Below are 23,129 nucleotides of genomic sequence, written 5' to 3' on the forward strand. Positions count from 1 at the left end.
TTTTGTCCCCAAGTTTAGCGAAATTTCATTGTTTGATCGATAGATTGATAGAAGGTATTTAAAATTTTGACAATTTCTCCAACACTTGCAGTCAAACTGTTCTTCAATTCTTTTCCACCTGTCGATCACCTATGAAAATAAGCATTATTCCAGGGTATAATGATTCGTGAAAATTACATGTTTGCATTTTTATTATACATATATTATAGTTTTATTGACCACAAATAATTGCATAAAATTTCGATCCACTTACGAGTTATATATTTTTCATTTACGGCACATAGTATACTAATAATATTAGCTTTAAATTGACACAACTATTTACTGGTAAAATTTAGGACTGTTCTTATAAGTATCTCGGGACTTCAAATCCCTTTACACGACATAAATTGTTGCTTTTATTCGCAACTATTACAGTCGAGACACAATTTGGCATGTATTGATTACTTATTCTCTAGAGTTTTATCGTTTGGCACGGTTGAGCTGCCGATTCAGGTTTGCAAGATAAAGCTACTGCATTTCTACAAACTTGATTTGGCATTAATAATCTACGTAAATATTCGATGAAAATTATGGCACTGGATTCGTCACACGGCCGGTGAACAATGGCACAATATTTTCTAGCTTGCCTTCGGTAGTTTTGTGCAATAGTACGATCGCATAAAGGAATGGACGGTCAACTGATATTTCATGTGGCATTATCATACACCGATCTTCTATGAACGTTGCTGAAACACAAATATCGTTATTCGTCTAATTAGTATATCGGTGAATCATTGTTTTTATTATTATTATTATTATTATTATTTTTTTTCTTTCAACGGAAATATTTTTGATAGTAATAGATTTATCCCACTTACGATTAATGCATGCTTGTGAACAAGAAATATATTTTTTTCTGTACCATAATGGAAGCCGGGTGTTTATTTTCTTCAATTAATTCGTGATTCATGAATGATGATTAGTAGAGAAATCCCAATGGCGTGAATTTTCGTTCGATCTCGCAGTTTTTGGAATTGCGATATCTCGATGTAAAAATTGTTTAATAGCGAATTGCGTGTTTGCTGGGAATTGAGGTGATTTAACACACACGATAGTTAGTCATGCGGTTGAATTTTATTCGTATGTTCAACGATGTATATACCACAAAGCGTAGCATACATCACAGTGGCTGACTTATTTTGTTAAAAATGATGTACTTGAAAACAAATGTGTATAAATATGTCGTATAAAAATTTCTATTGAAAGTGTTTACGACACTTTTATCACTTTTGTCGAGTGATTAGGGTCTGGTGAGCAGGCCAGTGACAATGATTGTTCCGCTTGAAGTATGCCTAATAGCGAACAGTGCCGAACGATCAACATGAAAAGATTCTGGCTGATTTCCTGTAACTCGTGCCATCTTGAAGGTAGCAGTGATACCTGCAAGTATAAGAAAAAAAAATTAATAACAAAGACCCATTTTCGAAGCATTTTTTAACACCCGGACGGCATGTAATAATTTGCGATAGCCTAAATCAGCTTTAGGTTTGTCGTATGAGTGAAAACGTTGACGATTGAATCATGTAAGCTTGTTATTTCGAGGAGTTTATTATTGGAATAATTATAAGCTTCTCCAGAGGTAGTACATAAAATCGATTTGTATAAATTTAAGAGTAGAGGCACGATTATTTATTTATCAGTTCAGCGTCCATGATGTCGCAAAGGAAATGTGACGACGTGAGAAAAGAATATCAGAATCCCTCTCCACGTGATGATCGTTAAAAATGGACGATTTATCTTCAGGCGTTGAGTATTTTCGTCGAATAACGATCTGTAGCTCAATGTTTCCCCTAAAACAAATACAGTACACGTTTATCACAGTCTTAGGAGCTTATCGATCAATGCTCAATCGGCGCATTAATAGACTGAGTTGGGTATAAATTACTTTTTCCAAAAGGGAATAAGGAATGCTGACATTGTTGAGTAGACCGAAAATAAAGCCGATGGACGTATAAAAGTTCGTAAAATAAGAACCATGAAATTGCAAAAAATTGTTCCTCCTGAAGCAAAACTATAACAAGAGGCCAATTGTCTTACAATTGGAAAAAATTTACCCGCGGTTTTAGACGAGGCAACGCATTTCAAGTAAGTGATAAATATTAACTTATCTAATTATCGCATTGTCGTACCTTAATTACAGCCCCTTGTGGATTCCTGCGAAAATTGGTACATTGTGGGTTACAGATTTGATTTCGTAATAGAAAGGACGATCGACCTTGAATTCTGGAGGTTCGGACGGTACGTATAAACTGTAGGCCACTGCAAAACCAGCTGCAAAGTAGCAGATAAAAAAATTACTGTAATTTATTAATATAGGAAAAGAAGACGATAAGACTCACAAGGATAAAAAGGGCAATCAATGAGGAGTTTTGATTTGGTGAATTCTTATTTCCATTCTTCTAAACTCAGCATCTCTGTAGAAACTATGAAACATGCGAGTATAAACTGTTCAATTTCACCAAAAAAAAAAAAAAACCACGAGAAGCATAGCATTTTCGATAATCAAAAATCAACGCTTCGTGAAGAAAAAAAATTCGCGGAAATTCGTACCGAGCGATTTTCGTGCAAAGAATTCCTGATCAATTTTAGAAAATATTTTTTCCACTCTGGGATTTTTATGCAAGTTACACGAAGCGGTAGTTTAAACATAAAAAATAACAAACAAACAATGCTATAATTCATTTATTACGTCAATATATATTTCATGCTGATATCGTTTATGCATAATGAAACTAAAGGTATAACACACGTACAGATGTACCTATTACGTAAAAAAATAATAATAATAATAATAACTATATGCAGCTATGTTTCATGTCAACAGGCACATAAAACATTATGTTATAATAAAGTCGTCGCGTAATTATTGTTGGTCTGGTGAAGTATGTATAGAATTAGCAATAATGAGTAATGAATTTTTAAATACGTTAATTTCTAAAACTTCTAAACTGATGAGTGATGTCGAGAAGTTTCCGCTTCGGATTAATTGGGCCGAGCGACCGAAGCCTCAAAGAGTACAATTCTTGTTCGCAGGTGAGTTATGAATGCTATAAATGGCCTGTCCACTGAGAAGGCATTTGAGTCAAGTGCAACCAACGACATGGGTCGGATGAAAGGTGCTGTAAAGGACAAAAAATGATAGATCTGAACGTGTTCCAATTCACAGAATAATTTTAAAAACACACGAAAACACGAGCGGACCGAAGAAAAATATTTCATCAATTAGCCGTGGAAATTATAAGCAAATGTGATGTGTTATACTCAGATAAGAAAAAAAAAAAATCAAATAATCACTCCGGAAGAAAGTACTCAAGTTATCGGTTCTTTTGTTTTCTTTCTCTGAGATAAGATATCGCCTCGTTCCAAAATGGGAATTGAGTGATACCTGCAAAATTTATAGCACGAACTCACTCAACGTGTGTATCATTTCATTGATATTACAATTAAAGTGGTAAATAAAACCCGCTACTCGTTGTACGCGTATTATTTTACGATATTTTATACCAATATGGTAAAAGGGTTTTTTAGTTATAAAAATGTGCGTCGGTAAAATTTGATAGAAAAGCTATTTATTAGATAATCATAAAAAGATTGATATACAAAAATTTCACAGGTCGTACAAAAATTTATCTCACATCACCGGTTTGATAATAAATCAATTCATGCTTCGTTCTACGATGCATAAAATCGATGTAATAATAATAGCAGTATTAATAATAATAATAATAGGAAACTTATATTAAGCTCGGTAGTTGAACGATGCCACTGAACAAGTCGGTTTTGTATGGCCGATGACATATCGCATAATAATAAGGTCGGTCGACCGTAAATATTTCCACCTGGTCAGGATGCCTAATTGCGCTTAATGTAAGAGCTTTCATAACTGGAAAAAAATCAAATCATAACAAAATCATCCTGGTACGTTACAATGAAACTAATTATAATAACAATAACAATAACAATAACAATAATAATAATATCAATAGTAGTAGTAAAAAATTGTTACACCTACAATAAGGAGAAGCATAAGACCACACAGTCCATATTCCATGGCTTGCACAACAGTATGTGCGGTATACAGAGTGAATTCCTAACGATGCACGTTCCGTCGTCTGCTAAAATTCAATGCGCACGGGGTGTAGTCCGATAGCGGCTGTTTGCCAGGGCGACCAACCGTCATAAATTTAGACAACAGCTCGCCGCAATGTGTGTCACCTCAAAGTTTTTTACAACTGTGAATTGAGCAAAACTGCCAGCGAAAACTGTCAAAATTTTTGAGGTTAGCGACGGTTGGTCGCCCTGGTAAAGAGCTCGTATACAATACTCTCGTATTGTAGCGCGTGCGCACTAACCTTTAATAAACAACGAAGCATGCAGTCGTTAAGAATTCACTCCGTGCAACGAATATAACTAGACAAGCTTTGATGGAGCATCTTATACGGAGTCATATAGATGTGTGTGTAATGTAATGTAATAGAAAGATTAGCGAAATATTTGCGCGAAGCATTGTAAGCATGGAAGCATCGTCAGATTATTGCGTATTAATTGTTCGTAAGAGGACACCGGTGAAAATTGTTAACCAGGCAATTTCAAAGGCATGATCCACGAAGAGATGTCGCGTCCTAAGCGAGGACGGGCCGATGAATGACGCCAGTGAACAAGGTTGCGCCCAAATCGCTATGTTGTATTGCATAATAAGCCGGGTGATCAACCACGAATCTGTCTGGTTTCCGGGGCGGGTAACTTATGCTCAGCACTTGAGGTACGACGACCGCTGAAGTAAGAGAAAGAGAGAAAATAAAACTTAACAATAACGAGAAGAAATAATATGCAGGGTCGTAGAAGAAACGCACTAGTGTGAATAGAATGGATTTTTATGGTATCACCTTTCTGGAACTTTAAAAGTATTGTTTTAATAATGCGGAGTTTACAAAACGTCGCTGCAGTGTGTTTTGCTTTATTATACGGTTTATACTGAATTTCAGAGATTTATAAAATAGCGAAATAACGGTTTTAACAAGTGAAAAAACCAACATCGTTGTGTTATAGAAAGTTAGGATCTTTATTCTTGGACCTTTTTTTTTGCTTTAAAAAGCATACATTTTGTCGTGAGAATTGACAATTTGCTGTTGTCATAATTTTAATCAAAGCATAATGGAGTATTATGGGCTGAGAAGCGATTCCGAAAAATCTCTTCAAGTCCGTGAGACGCATATATTTTTCATCTGATATATACTTGGTCACAATAATTCTAAGACGGTTAATTTTTCCGAAGAGTCGGTTACGTTGGCAATGCTGAATCAGTCCGCAGCGCCACCACCGGCCACAAGAGACTCAATTTTTTTTAAACATAACGTTACTGTCACCTGTCTGTATTTTTGTATTAGATTCGACAGTCATTGGTTATGTTACGTTTGACAAGATTGAACTTGTTTCTAGGCCAGCCGGCGATAGCGCTGCGATCTGATACTGCATTACCAATGTAACCGACTTAACGACTCATTTACACAATTATACATATCAGAATCATTGTTACCAAGTGTACATACATCTGAATCGAGATTCGAACAAAGTGCAATAATTGGTATACGCGATTCGATATCACGGCTTAAGCAATGACGGGCTGATGAACAGCGACAGTGAATAAGGGAACGTCCAAGTTACGATGATAAATCGCAAAGTGCGCTGGCCGATCGACGATAAATCTTTGTGGTTCCGGGGGTGGCCAAACGGCACTTGATGGCACGGCGAAGCCCACTAGAATAAGAAATATGTATGTACACATTAACATTCACGACCGATGTATCAAAATTATAACGTACACTTGGCCGCAGTGATTCTAAGACGGTTAATTTTCCCGATAAATCGGTTAGGTTGGCAATGCTGAATCAACCCGCAGCGCCACCGGCGGCCACAAGAGGCTCAATCTTGGTAAACACAACGCAACTGTCACTTGTTTATATTTTTTTGTTAGATTCGACAGTCATGGATTATGTTACGTTTACAAAGATCGAGCCTGTTTCTAGACCGGCCGACGGTAGCGCTGCGGTCCGATACGGCATTACCAACGTAACCGACTTACCGATTCGCTTGGAAAATTATCCGTCTCAGAATCACTGCTACCAAGTGTACATGCATCTGAATGCAGAATCGAACAGAGTGCAACAATTGGTATACGCGATTGGATATTACGGCTTAAGCAATGGCGGGCTGGTGAACAGCGACAGTGAACAAGGGAAAGTCCAAGCTACGGTGATAAATCGCAAAGTGCGCTGACCGATCGACGATAAATCTTTACGGTTCCGAGGGTGGACAAACGGCACTTGCTGGCCCGCTGTTGCCCACCACTAGAATAAGAAATATGTATGTACATATTAATATTCACGAGCGGTGTATGAAAATACTGTCCATCACCTTGGACGGTGCAAGCAGCTACTGAGAGTATAATAATCACTGCACAGAGTAAATTCGAAAAAGAAAGTCTGTGTTCTGAAAAGCTTATCCAAAAAACGAGTCTTAATTTTTCAGCGCGCAGTGCGGGTGCCTAGATTCTATATACCTAGATATATACTGATTTTTTTTTCCTTTCTCTTTTTCTTTTCATTTTTACGGCTTAGGGAAGGTTTCAAATAATTGATGTCCGATGATTATAAGTGATTTGCGATTTATTTGCGATTACGCTGTAGCGAATTAAGCGGCGATACAATAGGCGATAATGTGGATTAGTGCATGCGTAAAACGCTAATTAAAATGAGTTTGAAGTTTTGAACGTTGATATTGTAACGATTCATTTCGCAAAAAATATACGCAATTTTGGAACGATCTGACATTCGGTGAGACTTGACGAAGAAAAATTTGTAAATACATTGTAAATACTCAGCAACTTCGGATTCACTGTAAAGTTGCAAATTAGTGATTTCTTCCGCAATGTTTCATTGCGTTAACGTTACTGACTTCAATTTCGTTAGTTAGATGGCTAAGCAAAAGCGTAAATTAGTTTTCAGCAACGTTAAAGCATTCGAATTGATCAAAATAGAAATTGCTTTAAATGCGAGGTATTACGCAAAGTTGAAAAGAGTTTCGAGTTCTTTTTTACGCTGTAATGAAAAAGACGTAGTTAAAATTTTGTAACGAGAAAATGGATTAGGAATATGTGGAAGTTCTTTCATCGCAATATAAATCGTGTCACCGCAGAATAAATGCCAAAATTTTAGCTAAACAGATCTGAAACCCGATTTAATTTGACGGCTCAAAATCTTTCCAAATAAGAATAATTTTGTTTAATTAAATAGAACAAATAATTGACGATCGAATTTTTTTAACCGATACACGTTTTCAATAAACCCACGTTTCGTGATATTTCTTTAATAACGCTAACAAATAGTGGCAGGTCCAGCTTACGATGATGTATCGCACAATACACCGGTCGGTTGACCGCGAATATTTGTGGCGGACGGTTAATTCTTCCCGTAGAAGTTGCTACAAATTTGAGAAAAAAAAATTGAAATTAAGCATAGAATGAATCGCAGCTAATTGCGCGATACGAAGGTTATCGATATAAAAGAGCGAAAGCGTACGAACATAGAATAAATTAGAAGGGGACTGATCAAAGACGGCCTCCACTAAGAGAAAGCACATTACAGGTATAACAAAAAATTTGTCAAGCAAATCTCGAAAAATTCATGCATCTTGTCCTGTGAGAAATAACGTTTCGATTAAATGCTGGGAAAAAATCATCGCTGTACGAAAGACTGGGTCGAGCTTTTGCAGAGTATTGTATATATTACGCAATACAAAAGAGATGTCTGAAGGATTGCTTACAAGGTTTGACAAGGAAAACGATAATGGAAGAATCTAAAAGTTATTCCAAGTATTCGGTGTTATGGAAATGCATACAAATGAACGTTATTATTGAATGTATACACGAAAAAACGCAGTAAATTGTATAGATAATTATTAGCATCTAGTTTCTGAAAATTTCACACTATCTGTAGGGCGATTTAGTTTTGGAGTGATCGTTGAAAATGAACGCGTTATGCAGAGATGGGAAAGTGAAGAACGCCTTTGAACAAGGGTAGGTCCAAGTCGCGATGATGTATCGCATAATACATTGGCCGATCAACCATAAATCTTTCTGGTGGTGGGGGTTGGTAATTGGCGCTTACTGGCAGGAGTATAAATCCTGGAAGAAAAATAATGTATTATGTAAGATACATAACCCAGCGCTGCGTTCATTCATTACACGATGCAATGCATGGCTATCAATGTTTTTTTTTTTTTTTCAAATATGTACTTGTACAATAATAAACGGTGAGTAATAGAATTCTGGAATAATCCTAAATAGTTTGATGCTAGGGTAAAGCTTTTGAACGATTCAACTGACTTGATACGTTTCTGAACATTGGTCAAGAGATTTTTGACGTGAAATTTATACGCTCTGACTGAGAACAGCGGCATGGTAAAATCTTAAATTCCTATTCGATATCTGGGATAAAGATTGATCCAACGTACCTAGAAATTCGACCGAAAGCACGGACGAGATGAGACTTTGGACGAGCATAAATGCTCGGATTACAATTGCGTAGAAAAGCGTATATGTATAAGGCATAGAGAAAATGAATAGTGAGATAGGTTTATTAGTACAATGATTTACGAATGAATATATGCAAGAGATTTAAAAAAAAAATCTTGCATTACCCCGTACACTGAGTATTTGCTAGAATATAGGTATGTATAATTTTGACATAAATTTATCGTAAACTAAACCGTGGAAATACTCATGCGGTTTGAGACACAGGTTGATACAGATTTCCGATAAATAAGACTGCGTTAAAATTCCGATGGTATATCATGTAACAAGCTGGCTTGTCGACGAGGAATACTTGCTGAGGGTTAGGCAACGCCATGCCAGGAAGAACTTGGAGCTCTGGAAAAATCACCCATCATATCACACTGTTTTCTTTCATCGCACATAACATTGAATTTTTTGAAATACCCCTGTAGCGAAAGTCGATTTTGCAATAATTTTCAATGAACATCGGGAAAAAATTTGGCAAAGATAATCGCAAATCCAAGCACAAGTCAAGCGGACATTTGAAAATAGAAGCGCAATATTCGTACACTCATGAATACAAATGTGTATATTCGACACTTTAGGAATAAAATCGGGGTAATAAATTGGACCTAAAACGAATTTGGTGGAAAATTTTGGCCCCCTTCGAATATATATATAACGACATTACTTTTATTATCTTATTCTAAAAACTTTACGCATGTTTTAGCCGTGCATTTCAAACCAATATCCAAAAACCAAAAAACTGCTGATTAAAAATATTTTGTCGGATTTATAGTGATTTTTTAGTGTATGGAGCATTCCTCGTCTGTTAAAATTTACGGTAACAAATGACGACAAATTCGTAAAGCCCCCAAATTAAAAATGTGAAATATGGTATCGGATTAAAAAAATGTCGCAGAAACGACAAGTTTCGTTTTGAAAATAAAAAAGAATAAAAACAATTTGTTAGAAGAGATAAAACGTCAGCTGGTAAACAAAAAACGTCCATCAGATTCATCTCACCGAGGCTCAATTCTTATGCGAATCATTTCTTGGGTCTCGTACTTGCCCTGCGATTATCGGCACGGTCTCTGCCTGACGAAGGAAAAGTATAAAAGGCCGGTTCACGTTCAAGACCGTTGTCTTTTTTGAGATATCGAAAGAACGCCGTCCGCTCAATCCTGTATTACATAAACGTGAGAATATATGTATGTGGTTCATTAGATAATAATCTTAAGAATTGCAACATTACCTAAAGTGTGGATTCCGTAAGTAAATCCCAAATTTCCCCCCCAAAAAAGAAACCGCTCAATAATATCGTAAAAAATGCATCCCTTATGAAATATTACCGATAAGCTTTGATTCAAAGAACTTGAAATGTTCACGATTTTGCTAATAGAAATGGTTAGATAATTTATGTATGTACATCTAATTACATTAATATAACTGAAAAACAAAAAGGATACTGCAAAATTGTTCAATTTTAATTATTCCATAAAATAAGACATCGTCAATTTACGTAAAATCACTGAAAAAATTAGACCCAATAGTCAATATGTTGAGAAAAAAAAATTGTTAACCTGTTGTTAACGAAATGAAGATGTTTCTCGCTAGAGTTGTTCTGTACCCAACGCGTTAAACCTTGTAATGAAAAGATGGGTAAGAAATTGTGAATATGGCTGTAAAAAAGCAGTCACTCAATTTTGAACTTTCGAAAAACGTGGTAGTAACGTATTTTAATATAATACCGTAGCTAGCCAAACGTTGGTTTTACATTCCACCGGCCTTTAGTCAGAAAGTAAGAAAGTCAAAATTCGCTGACAACAAATTGAGTTTAGAGAGCTGTATGTTTATTTTTCACTGGTTGCTTGATGCAATTCATTTACAGGCTATATACGTACATCATGTAAACACGTGTTGATAACTTTGTAGCATGTAACAATTACGGATAACAAGTAATTCACGGTATTGCTGGGCTTGAAATGTGGCCAATAAATAACGGAGAATCCAATGCGCGATGGACGATCGATAACAGGAACGGTCGATCCACTTTCATTTCTTCTTCGGGTGATAGAGACTCGAGCGTGATTGTCAATTCTGTCACAGAAATATTGAAATTCTCAGACACGACTGACATCACGGGTGTGACGGATGTCATGATGAACGAGATATGAAACTAGCAAGTGTCCCAACACATATTTTTAATTCGCAAATATTTCCCACTTTTGCATTCCAGGGAAACCATTGCATTTGAATGCCAAGAGAAATTGGAAATCGATAATAACGAAATGCTCTATCGGCAATGCGTTCAGAAATTCTTTTTATTTCTTACGACCTTAAACCATTCAGAGAGTATACACTATAACAATATTATTGAAATTTGACATCGTCTCGGACGGAAACATTGGATAAATTATGTCGTCGTTGGATTCGAGAGTTTTCCATGGAATATCGGAGAAGCCAATTCACGGTGCAGAATCAAGTGGAGGAACGGTCGATCCACTTTGATCTCTTCTGGCCACGACGCCAATGGAGGGATGTCATCAATTTCTACCGCAAACATAATTAAATGCGAAACTATCAGTAAAACGAGAACCGGCTCATGCGCGAACCAATGTGGAGGTCTTATAATAAACCGTGGGCGATTCGATTTCCGAGGGATTATCGATAACTGGAATGAACAGTCCATCATGATTTGATTTATTCCCTGGACTCCAAAACTTAGTTAGCGAAAACTCCCTGCGTAATTCATGCAAATACCAAACTACTACCAGAGCAGATTATCCACATGTTTTATGTCGTCGAAAGGATAAAAATGGAGAACCAGTGGGTGTTTTTTCTACTCGATTGATCGTATCGAAAATTTTGCAAAACAAACATAAGAAGATTTGCACGAATACTACTGAAATTTGATTTTTCACGTTCAAGCAGTTTCTTTATTGCAATACACACTATAAATTTCATTGGGTGTGACAAAAGTAATCTTCTTATATAATACAAAAATGCAGGTATACAAAAAAAAAAAAAGAAAAAAATCATTTATACTGTGGTGGGATTCAGGACCTGACCGGCGAACAATGTAGTCTCCAATTCGTGATGGAATATCAAACAGAAATACGGTCGGTCCACTTTTACTGTGGTTTGCCAATGAAGTGCACTCAACAGTACATACTCCATCTCTGCAAGAACATGAGAAAATTGAAAAAACAATATTTGAAATGATACACGTATAATGGAAGCAGATTTTCTCTATCACGGCTTGAAACGCATGTCGAAATCACAATATGATAATTAGGGTACCAAATTGAATGGTAAGCTACATACGAATTTCATTTATGTGTCAAAATGACGGTGCTACTGTTACTCAAAGTTTCATAGTTACGCGAGTCAGTACAGATGCAATACTATAAAAATTAGTGAAATCGATGAAAAATATAGGGAAATTTGTCCTACTGCTGATGTCATAAAATGGTAGAAGGAAAATAGAGTAGCTATGAGAGTTCTGGGCATAGATCCCTATTACCGACATTTACCGACATCACTCCAACACAACCGTTTTTCTAGAACTTGACTTACTATGTTCTGGAAAAAGATTTGTCGTGATATCGGTAAGTGTCGGTAATAGGGATCTGTCCAGAACTCTTATAGATATTCTGCTGAGGGAATCTCGAACATTAAGTCAACATGAATGTGGTCCGGGACATGGGCGAGAAGAAACGATGCGATCATAAGACAGAAGATATCCCTGTTGAATAACGGAGATTCCAGTGCCGTATTCACAACCATGCAAAATCACGGTCAGTCTACATGGAATTTCTGCGGTCATAGAGGTGCGCTAATCAACCTCCTTTTCAGGATTGCGACAAAAAGGGTCGTTTGCAACGGCATGCAAGAAAAATTCTGACTAAATTTTGTAAAAAAGTACCAGGTCCCAGACATGGGCGCGAGGAAATCAGGCGATCATAGGACTGTTAAATCAGCTACGCTAAACCTCAAACTACGATGTTTAAAGGCACAACACAACATGATCATTACTGAATCAATACTGGCGATGTGATCCGAAGATGCAGAAGCATCATGACATATCAGACTGCCCGTAACTTCACAAGTACTTCAGATATAACTGTGTAGTTTGCTGATAATTTAGTAATTAGATGGACCACGATTCATGGATTAGTGTAGACAGAAGTCTCAGGGAAACGTTTTCGAACTACTTTCAGCAAATATTGTTTTTGATTTCCGTAATTGCAAATTGATGAATTGAACTATTCTGTGAGAATTTCAGCAACGTCATTACCGCGTAGCCATGAAAACAAGTGTAGCAATGTGTGTATATTGAAACGGTAAATTTTTACGTCTGAAAATGACATAAATCATACAAAAACACACGCTTCTAAATTCCGCGATCGCTAAATACGAACCGATTTCAATGAAACCTCTTGAAACGGCTAGCATTATCTATCTTTTAAACATATATTAAACGAGCTAATATAGTATCGACACCTTGATTTTTTTGGCACAGTGAAATTCATGCGCGTGGTAGGTCAGATATCAATGTGCTATATTGTTTCCATTCAACAAATACACAAAATTATTGTCGTCTCAAGAATACAAATCACACTACAGTTGAACTGACAATTTGGCCGTTCAACAACGCAGATCCTACTACGCGGTGTACGATAGAGTAAAGAAATGATCGATACACTCTAATTTCAGTCGATGAGGAAGGTATACATAATTGGCATAAGGATTCTCCCCGTAATTTTGATCTCTGCCACATAAACAATTACTCGACACCAAATACTTGCAATAAATTCCAAAACGATCAACATCACCAACACTGAACAAAAAACTAAACATGGACTCTGCATACGTCTACAGACATGTTATAACAGAAACAAACTCGCACTACCTTCACACTGTTGACTTAATGTATCCACAGCCGTGTTACTGGATGGTATCAATAAATCTTTTCAAGTATAGTTTTTCGTGTGACTTCACAGATGCTTTGGAAATTAACCAGAGCTGACGACAGTTGCACGAAAATTGTACACACGTATTGTGTGTCGCATGTGCTATGATATTGAGAGCACGTCTTGGATGACGAAACAAAATTAGCGATATCTGAAAACTACGAATGTCAATACCGTAGGGCTGAAAACTTTGCCAATGAAACATGAATGATCAAGTAAATGAGTGGTTGAACCACTTTGATTGCATATATCTGCGGACGTGAACGCTGCACGAATCCGAATCGTATTTCATAAACAGTCATTCATATGGGCATACAAGTATTTACACCAACATCTTGTTAGAAATGTCATACAAGACATAATAAATGGTCAGTTCTGATGAGATGGCTACTGTAAAATATGAACGTGTCAATTTAGTGTAATTTACAATTTTATTAAGCATGCATATTTAGACGCAGTCTTAAAACCGACAATGAAAATTGTCGAGCGCGATTTCAGTAGGAATAAAAAAATTGTCGATATTAGATGGCTGTATAAAAAAGATACGGAGAGCGCTTCGTGGAAGATTTGTTTGTCGGTGTGAGGAATAGTGGAATAAAAAATATGTCAAGCGAACAGGGTCTGACGGATTTAAAAATTGAATACTGAATAACTGAAAATTTAGTTTACGCAACGCCCTAACATTGTGCAGATTTTTTACTTCGTTTCAAAAACGATGAAATGCCAAAAAAAAATTACTGGTATGAATAACGTTTAATGATTATAAGATCGAGGGTTAAATAAATAATACGATAAACCCAATAGCGTGTCTTCTGTCTGAAGAATGAATTTGCATCAAACGATGTCATTATTCTCTATTCGTAACAATCGAGCCGTGAATTGTTACCGATAGCAAAATGAGTTTTCTTTCGGATAGCAGAGTAGAGATTATTATTTCGCTCATTAATAAGCAGATACTTGGATTGATCAAGCGCTGGAAAGTTATATAGTATAAATTCTAGGAAAATTATCAGCAAAGAATCGTTTTGTAACTATGATAAGCAGGTAAAGATCAGAAAATTGTATAACTTACTTTGCAAATTCTTCATTATCTTCTGTCACAATATACGTGATATAGATATTATTCACTCACATAGAAATGGAAGAAAATGATCAAGATGCTGCTCGCACGACGTTGTGTTAATTAAATTTTAATTTACATTTCCACATCAATAATTGACATATCAAATTTGCAAGTAAAATACCTTCAGTAAGTAGCATGAGATACTTGCAGTATTTCATCGCAATAATTACAGAGTTTAGTTGAGCAAGCAGATAATAATAATCAGATGTTTTTGATGAAATGAAAAATGAATAGATAAGATTTTCTGTTGCCAATTCTTTCCAACAATAGATTACTATGCACAGAAACATGCGATCTAATCCTGAAATTGTGAAGGATGCAAGTTCAACCCGTTCGTACGACGAATTTCTCCCGAGTAATTTGCTAAAAGTATGCATCATTGGTTACATTTAGTGGAAAGAGGTTCGACCTCCAATATTTTTTTTTTTTTTTAACAAGGTATTTCCTAAACGTGTGAAAATCGGTAAACTCGTTACGAACAAGTTGAACAGAGGAATAACATTTCCACCACATGTCTATTTCTGGTATACGTGGCAAGACAAAAATAGCTTCAAATAATTCCAATAGTTATAAAATGTGTATCCAGAGATGATGGATTTGTAATGAAAATCAAAGCTCCCCATGTTGTTGCATGCGATAAAACGAAGAAAGGAAACAACAAAAGTTTAAAAATTACCGAACGGTAATCAGCTCGACCAAGATTCTCCACACTTTTAAAAAAGGTTCAATTGACTCACCAGTAACAGCGGCTGCCTCGCTACCTTCCTCGTTAACTTCGATGAACGCCTTCTGAATAACTTTGCTGATTTTGAGCGGTGCGTTAGCCATGCCAGAGAAGTCGGCGCCGTTTTGGAACATTTCAGACATACCCATCTGAAACGTAACTCAGTATATAAAAGCACTCGTGTAACCGTGAATAAAGAATAGAAAAAGAAATGAGTAAGAAACGCCACAAAAAAAAAAATCAATCAACCTTGTTATATGAAAAAAAATTGTTGATATATTAAAGACATACCTTTTCCAAAGATGGCTTAAGGTCCAATGTTGTTTCGATCTTGAATTTCGGAAGATACAACATAACTTCATTTGAATACGAGCGTTTCAAGTGGTCGGTTAAATTTACAGTATGGAGATTATCCTGTATTCGCTTCAGTCCGTCGATTTCATTCGGTCGAATGATGATCATGCTGAGTTCTTTACCCTGAAGATGAGAGAGAAATGCTATAGTGTCACGCCTTAAGAATGTATAAAATTTTTCATCTTCCCTAGCTTTACGCATTAGCGCACAATTCAAACTTGTGCAGATCCAGTTCGATTACAGAAATAGATTAGAGAAAATCTAAACGATCCTCTCGACGGTTGTGAAAAATACTTCGTACTGCTATCATGTTGCAAAATTTCGGAATCAAGAATGAAAGAAAGAAAAACGAGACACTTTTGGTTACGAGATAACTGTCTCGTAAAAATGTTGCCATTATCATTGTCTTTGCTGTTTGCAGAACGTACCTCATATGGTAGTTCGATGAATTTCGCATCGATTTCCGGAATATTTCCGAATCGGTAATTTCTCTTTATGTACATGGTAGGGACGTTAATGGTAGTTTTTGCGTCAACGTGGAAAGGTCTATCTTCAGTCTGGGCTGAGTCAAACTTCGTGGCCCAGTTACCCTTGAAGTAAACGGCGTTTACGAGAACCAACGCGGTATCAGGAGTGAGGCTGTCTGTGTAGGAAGAATTGAGAAACAGTAGCGAACATCTAACACGAGTTGATTTTATCTCGTAATCAAACATACCTGGAGTAACTACATCCTTGATACGATGGTTAGTCTGTTCGTCACACCAAGCGTTTATGCTAGCGGCGGCAGTTGCCGCACGACCAAAGTCAAGACTTTCGGTTTCCGCCAAGAATTTTACAGCAGTAATTTCCTTGTACGAAGCCTTTATAGGAACCGTGTCTGAAGTGTAGATTTTATTGGCCATCTTCAGTTGAACTCCTTTCACAGCCTGAAACGATTAGTGTCCTTCATTAACCGAAAGAGTCCAACACAATACTTGAAAGAAAACAGATTAGTTCAAGCAGCGGTGAGTTGCTGTTTCACTTAAATACACCGAGGGTCAAAACATTTTTCAGAACTCATCGATATACAATTAACGCTTACTAAATGCTGCTAACAATATTCTTTACGATTAGTGACCACATCGTCATTCTACCACTTTATACTTCTTTCGTGGAATATTATACAGCAAGTTCTTCCTATAATCATCAACTTGCTCAAATATTGAAATGAATCCCCGTCTCAGCTTACGTTCAACGTTTCAATCAGCGATTTGTAACCAGATTGACCTAATGCGTTGTTGGCTGGAATGCCCAGAGATGTTCGCATTTGAGTGGCAGTTGAACCACCAGCGCCATAGGCAGCCATGGCAAGAACAACCTGAGCACTCAACGGGGAAGAGATCAAGTTGCCCGGATTCGATTCCACGACAGTCTGCAATTTGAAAATACATCTTGCTGAATGTATGAGACATGAAGAAGATTGAATTCGAGCGTAGAAAAGAATACATGGCGAAACATTGATTTTTATTTTGTACTACGAAACCTTTACACTTTATACTAGAATTTTTTTACTCTTACTTTCAAAAATCTGTTGGAGAATCCACCAGTACTCCGGGCAATGATCCGGAGTGGATCGTTACTTGGGTCAGCCATGGCGCAAACAGCGAATGCCGCAGCGGAAAACAACAGTACTGAAACATACGAATATTTGTGAAGAAAATATATTGTATAGAAATGTTCACACGATTTCATCGACGGCATGAAAAGTTTCTGAAACTTTCTAAATTACACAAAACTAATTTGTCGGTGATCACGTGTTTCGGGTAGTGCAATGCATAACACATGGCTTGTGCAGTCAATCGGGTTCAGCTTAAAGATGAAGAAACGGTTTTGACGTTTCCCTTCAATCCCCTTCGACAAGGGCTGTTGAGTCAAAGTACTCAACTGTTTCTGTATAAGCCATTAAAACTTGTTGTGTTAATATTGAATCACTGAGTTTCAAATATGCACATGAAATTTGAGATTCATTTTGGATAGTAAAAAAACGCAAAAGAATTGGACTATTTCATTCTTTTTCCCTTCAAACTTGTTCAGAAGTAAAATCTCGGATAACCGATCACAGTTACTTTCAAATTTCGTATGTAAACACGCGGGATTCAATATCATCTCATTGGTACGCAGCACGATGTAAACAATTCAAATAAAGTTCGTTACATCGAAGTTGTTAAAGGTTTTATCGATGGTCCAACTTCCTTGATGGATGAAAAGACGACTGAAATAACAAAATATTTCGAAATATCTTCAAAGATTAATGTGAAATGAATTTTTCTCTACAAATTCAACTACACCGGTTGCCGACCGAACTTTTACTGACCTTTCGATAACACAACTGGGTGTAGATTTCAGAAGTATGCCTGGCTACGACCACTAGACACCGAATGACATCGGACAACTTAGAGACTTTTAGTCTATGCGATGGTGGCTCTACGCGATCGCGCATGCCTGTATCAGACAGCGCCTAGCGGCATAGAGCATCGAAAATTCATCCTTACAATGGACGTGAAGGAGTATAAACACGGAGCATCCACCCATCCATTGGACTTGAGAATCAATATATAGTGTGCAAATTCCACCGTGACATTGCCGCTCCTCGATAACGAGGAAAAAATATCGTTACAAGTTCGTGATAGAAATATGGAACATACCTATAGTGTTGACGTCCAAGGATTTACAAAGCTAACTTAATTAAGTCTGGATGAAAATTGGTTAAACAACATGCTTTATAGTCTAACCTTTGCGAGAATGACGTGTGAACGAGGAAACACCTTTGGCAAACCGGCCGGTAAATATCAACCGCTCGAACATGTGGCGACTGAAGCAAAGCTGAACTGACTGACAGAGAATACACTTTCACATTGACTTATACGAGCTGTATATGCGGTGATTTCACGGCAGGTAAACCTAATGGCTGAAAATCACACTCTTGGTTGCATCTGCAGCAGATAGTTCAGAAATTAGTCATCGTAGATAACGCGACTCGCAATCTATGTCGATAAACCGATGACGATTACTCACAGCCCGTACGACCAGAACAACAAGCTCATCATCGCTTGTGCATGAAAGTTGTACAGCATTATCAGTTTGCACGCGATATAATGATGATCGGGTTTCGCAGCCATTCGCCACTCTTCATAAATCAGAGCTGCGGCATGTTAATCGATGACGGCAACAGCGAGTTACTGTAGAGCGATCTTGTAATGCGCCAAGTGAAAAGGAAGGTGCATTTATCGAACGTGCAACCAGAGTCTGAAGGATTGTATGGAAATTGGTTGCTCTTCGTACATACTATACGATGAGCTTCTACAAGTTCGGACAACACGCGTTAACCTTGACTATAACCGTCACGAAATAAAATTGTCTTCCTTGAACATGTATGTATACGCATACATAGAGAGTCTAAACGGGTTTCTCATGAACCAGGTTTTTTTTTTAATTCATCGCTCCTAGGAGGTTACAACGTGTCTTCTTTCAAGCATTATACGTCAGTCGTGCGTTATGTAAATCAATAATGGAAATACCCATTATATACTCGTCTATTTCAGGTGACAGCCAATTTGTGAAGTTAATTGATAAACATCTTTAACGGCTGTATTAACCGGTAATCGTTATGTTATTACTCGGAGAGAGGAATGCACAATGAGTTAGTCGTGAAATTACTATTTCTACATTTCTAGATTTCCTGAGATACGTTTGTAACCGTCGTGCATCGATGGACGAAGACGCGAATCACCTAATACTTTACCACGAAACACAGCCATGTACGGAAATGTTACCGAGAGACGTTGTTCGTCATTTTTAGTATAATCGAAAGTAGTCACGATATTCGAATTCGATTAAAAATGAAGATGAGGAAAAAAATATCCCGTTATTTATAAAACGACGAATGATCTCACTTTGCACACTTGAAATATGCTGATCACTACCTACCACAAAGAGGATATTAAGACGTTTTATGGCTTGTACATTGGGTACGATCTTTCCTGGGAAGGAAGATTGCAATACGATTACAAACAGGATTTTACTTCCAACCCGTTTTTATCCAACAACTTTTTCTTAACTAGTTCATGGAATACTGTGGTAGCCGAGAGGTGTGGTAGGATCGAAATCACCGATGATTGAGATTCACATATGTACCGACATCGAATTATCATAAGACTTACGGCGATCCAGCGCGATGGGATTCAAAGCGATATATTCAACGAAAAAGTCTCATAGGTCTTCGACCATGAATATTTTCACAGACCGGAGCAACATCGTTCAAGGCTTTCGACGGAAAGTCAACGGAGTTCCGCTTAATCCGCGCACGCAAGCAAAAGTCTCACCTCATCGTTAATAAAACCGAGAGGAAAAAATCCCCGATTTCGTGATGTTTATATTGTCTGCATTCTGGGAAGAATACCAATAAACATTTCGTGTTAACGAGGCCATTACGTGACGTGCATTTACTCCTTGAATATCATGAAAACACTCATCTATACATCGCGGCGTGTTCATCAGTAGAAAAATGAAATTATTAGGTGAACTCACTGTCAACCGGGCAATAGACAGTGTGGAAAGTATGACTGCTTTTAGACAGTATTTCATACATATCTGAAAGCAGTGAAAACATCGCGACATTGCTGACGAAAGAAAGTTTGAGGGTTGAAGTGTATTCGCGAAAAGAAGCAGCTGTTTAGCGAAGATAATGATTCTTTGATAATGCTGAGTGAAAAATAAGGCCGCACAACCATTGGCTGTTCGGCGAATTAGTTGTTTATACGCAGGCAAGTAAACGTGGTTCGATACGATGTGTCTACATGCAAAGCAACAGGCGACAGTTGATAATAGTTCAAAGATTGCACAATACACGAGTCAACAAGGTCGTTATGGTAGTTAAAACATCCCAGTGAAACAATACAAGTTACGTCAGAGGTTGCCGGATCGATTTGGGATGCATGGTGATAAGGGATTGGCATCGTACAAACTTGCTACAAGTTGAACGATGAAGAAATGGTGGTTGCATATATGTCCTAATTAGACATCTGTCAAACTCATAGAGTCCATTTTTTCCGCGAACCAAACAGTGGAAATTTTCACTCCAGTGCCATCAGTGATCGACTGTTGTTTGGAAATGGATTCATTCACCAAGTCAGATGATAAAGTCTGGTAATAATAATTGTAAGCAAGAATGGTCACGATGTTATCTCAAACCATAGACGTGACGAGCGCGATAAGTCGACGATTTTCAGAGAATATTCTTTTTCTTGTATCGTGTACATAGATTAGAGTTGCAGCCTGGGTCAATTGAACGATGGGATTCCGTGAATTCATCTTCTACTGAGAAATCAGATATTACACGCAACTTTGAGAGACCTCACCGATAGTAAGATCAATTACATAAAACAAGATACTCCATTATTTTACACCTGAAATTATCGTACGCAAATTTAAAACGTACAGCTGGTGGTATTGATAATAATTAGACTTTTTTGCCGTAGTAATATGAAGGTGAACAAATCGCATATTTTGATCAAGAATAGAATCAATATTTGTGGTACACGTATTTAAGAAACAAAAGGGTAAAATTTTCCTTACAAGACCTGTGACAACTAATGCATTTAAAATGGTTAAAATTATCACAGATTCGCCTCCGATGGTTTATCGACAAGTTTTAAACTCAAAGCTCTTAACCAGTGCAAACCATTGATTGGGATATGTTTTCGAGTCAAGTCTTATCAACTCGGTTAACGAAAATACAAATCAATTTGAAATCATTTCCATCGTCAACTTCGCATGGTTGACACCGTTGCAGCAGACGTTATGAGCGCACGTATATACAAGTGTACGGACAGATCATTAACCATTATCCATAACCAATGAATCGGGACGAATGTGACAAAACTTCACACCCAGTCACGTGTTCCTACAGCAAAGTAATGACACGTAGCGAGATATAAGGTGATGTTACTTACGGGTCCGCATCTTGAATTGAGTTGAGGTTCAGTTCAGCTCGGCAACAAGATGTAAACTGAAGCTCACCAGAAAGTGAATGCGCCTCATTATACATCCTCTCCTACCGCCGGTACGAGTATCAAAGTCCCGGCCGTTCCGACCGCGTCCCTCAACGTCTGTCTTGCCTCCCGTCTCATTTTTGTAACCATGAAAAGTTCTGCCTTCCTCTCCTCCTTTTCAAATAAAGAAATTGTACATGTTCGACGCACTTGGGAAATCCCCTCGATGAAGGTGAGCAAATGCTCCTTCCATTATTCGTTTTGTTTGCGCTCGAATATGCGAGCATGGAAGTGTAACTGGCTGTACCGGTCAAAATTCGATCGTTTTTATTCCATAGGCCAGTTTACAGTTCACGTAGCTAGTTAGCCAAAACTCGATATACTTTTTTTGAATTGCATTACAAGTTAGTCGTACATCGAGAATTTGAATCAAATGTTTATAATGATCCTAAGCCGCAAACTTCTCTTTAAAAATTCAATAGTAGAAAATACTAGAATTATAAACAAAAGCTTGGATCTCGAAACTTGGTTTCATATCGCCTTAAATATTGTTAAGAATCTAGTAGATTCGTTCGAGTTCGCTCTACGATGACTCGTTTTATTTACAAAACCAATAGACCATTTTCTCCAAGGACACTGAAATACATAATAATATGTGTTCCATCAGCAGGCGATTAGATGTTACAATTTTTCAACTGCAAACATGAGCCACTTTAAATGCAACTCGGTCAATGGTCTGTCAGTGATATTTCGAGTGATAAAAATGCGGTGTTGACATTTTTACGACAACGGCTGACCCCAAGTTTTTGAATAACAATCGTACATCGTTACAGTTGGTATAATTATAACCGCAAGGCTGAAAATTAAAATGCAAATGATCATGGAAGCTGTGGTAACATACTCCAAGTCAACGGACGAGAAGTGTTGGACAATAATCAGCAACTACAAGACACCGGGTGGCATGTTGTGGATGGTGAAAGAGTGATAATCACGACTCCAGCCCCCTCGGACTCCTCGAAAAATCGTGAACCGAAACTTTGGGGGTGATAAGAACAAGCCGATAAGGCATTTACGACGCGTACATAATGGGCTTCTGAATGTATTCCAAATTGCCGATTCGACAGAAATGTAACGACATGTTTGGGGCTAAGAAATGTTCGTAAACCTTTTTTGAGCTGGTCTTGGTCTCAAAATAAAAAAAAAAAAATTTAGCGATTTGAATTGTTTAGGAGCAACGACTAATTGATTCCTAGACGCGTCCGCGAAAATTCTCAGCTATGAATTTCGAATGTATCTTTGTTGTATCTTAATATAACCTGACGTCAAAAGG

The 23,129-nt window shown here is 37.4% G+C and overlaps 1 protein-coding gene across 15 annotated transcripts; it reads right to left on the reverse strand.

Annotated features, from left to right (window-relative positions):
• Positions 1 to 238: 238 nt before the first annotated feature.
• On the reverse strand, positions 239 to 21,919 carry LOC124219870 (antichymotrypsin-2-like). 15 transcript variants are annotated; one of them, XM_046628085.2, is made up of 9 exons: positions 18,542 to 18,670; positions 17,328 to 17,440; positions 16,999 to 17,181; positions 16,486 to 16,696; positions 16,199 to 16,413; positions 15,708 to 15,893; positions 15,430 to 15,565; positions 2,172 to 2,313; positions 1,572 to 1,832 (listed from the first exon to the last, which is right to left on the reverse strand). In XM_046628085.2, the coding sequence occupies exons 1-8, from the start codon at positions 18,612 to 18,614 to the stop codon at positions 2,177 to 2,179; spliced, it is 1,254 nt and encodes a 417-aa protein (XP_046484041.1). In that variant the 5' UTR covers positions 18,615 to 18,670; the 3' UTR covers positions 1,572 to 1,832; positions 2,172 to 2,176. The 15 variants fall into 15 exon arrangements, with proteins under 15 accessions (XP_068992632.1, XP_046484030.1, XP_068992633.1 ...); XM_069136531.1 differs by lacking the exons at positions 1,572 to 1,832; positions 2,172 to 2,313; positions 18,542 to 18,670 and adding exons at positions 239 to 728; positions 21,761 to 21,919; XM_046628074.2 differs by lacking the exons at positions 1,572 to 1,832; positions 2,172 to 2,313 and adding an exon at positions 239 to 728 and having other exon boundaries at positions 18,542 to 18,672.
• Positions 21,920 to 23,129: the final 1,210 nt, after the last annotated feature.

The sequence above is a fragment of the Neodiprion pinetum genome, chromosome 5, assembly GCF_021155775.2.
Source record: "Neodiprion pinetum isolate iyNeoPine1 chromosome 5, iyNeoPine1.2, whole genome shotgun sequence".
NCBI lineage: Eukaryota > Metazoa > Arthropoda > Insecta > Hymenoptera > Diprionidae > Neodiprion > Neodiprion pinetum.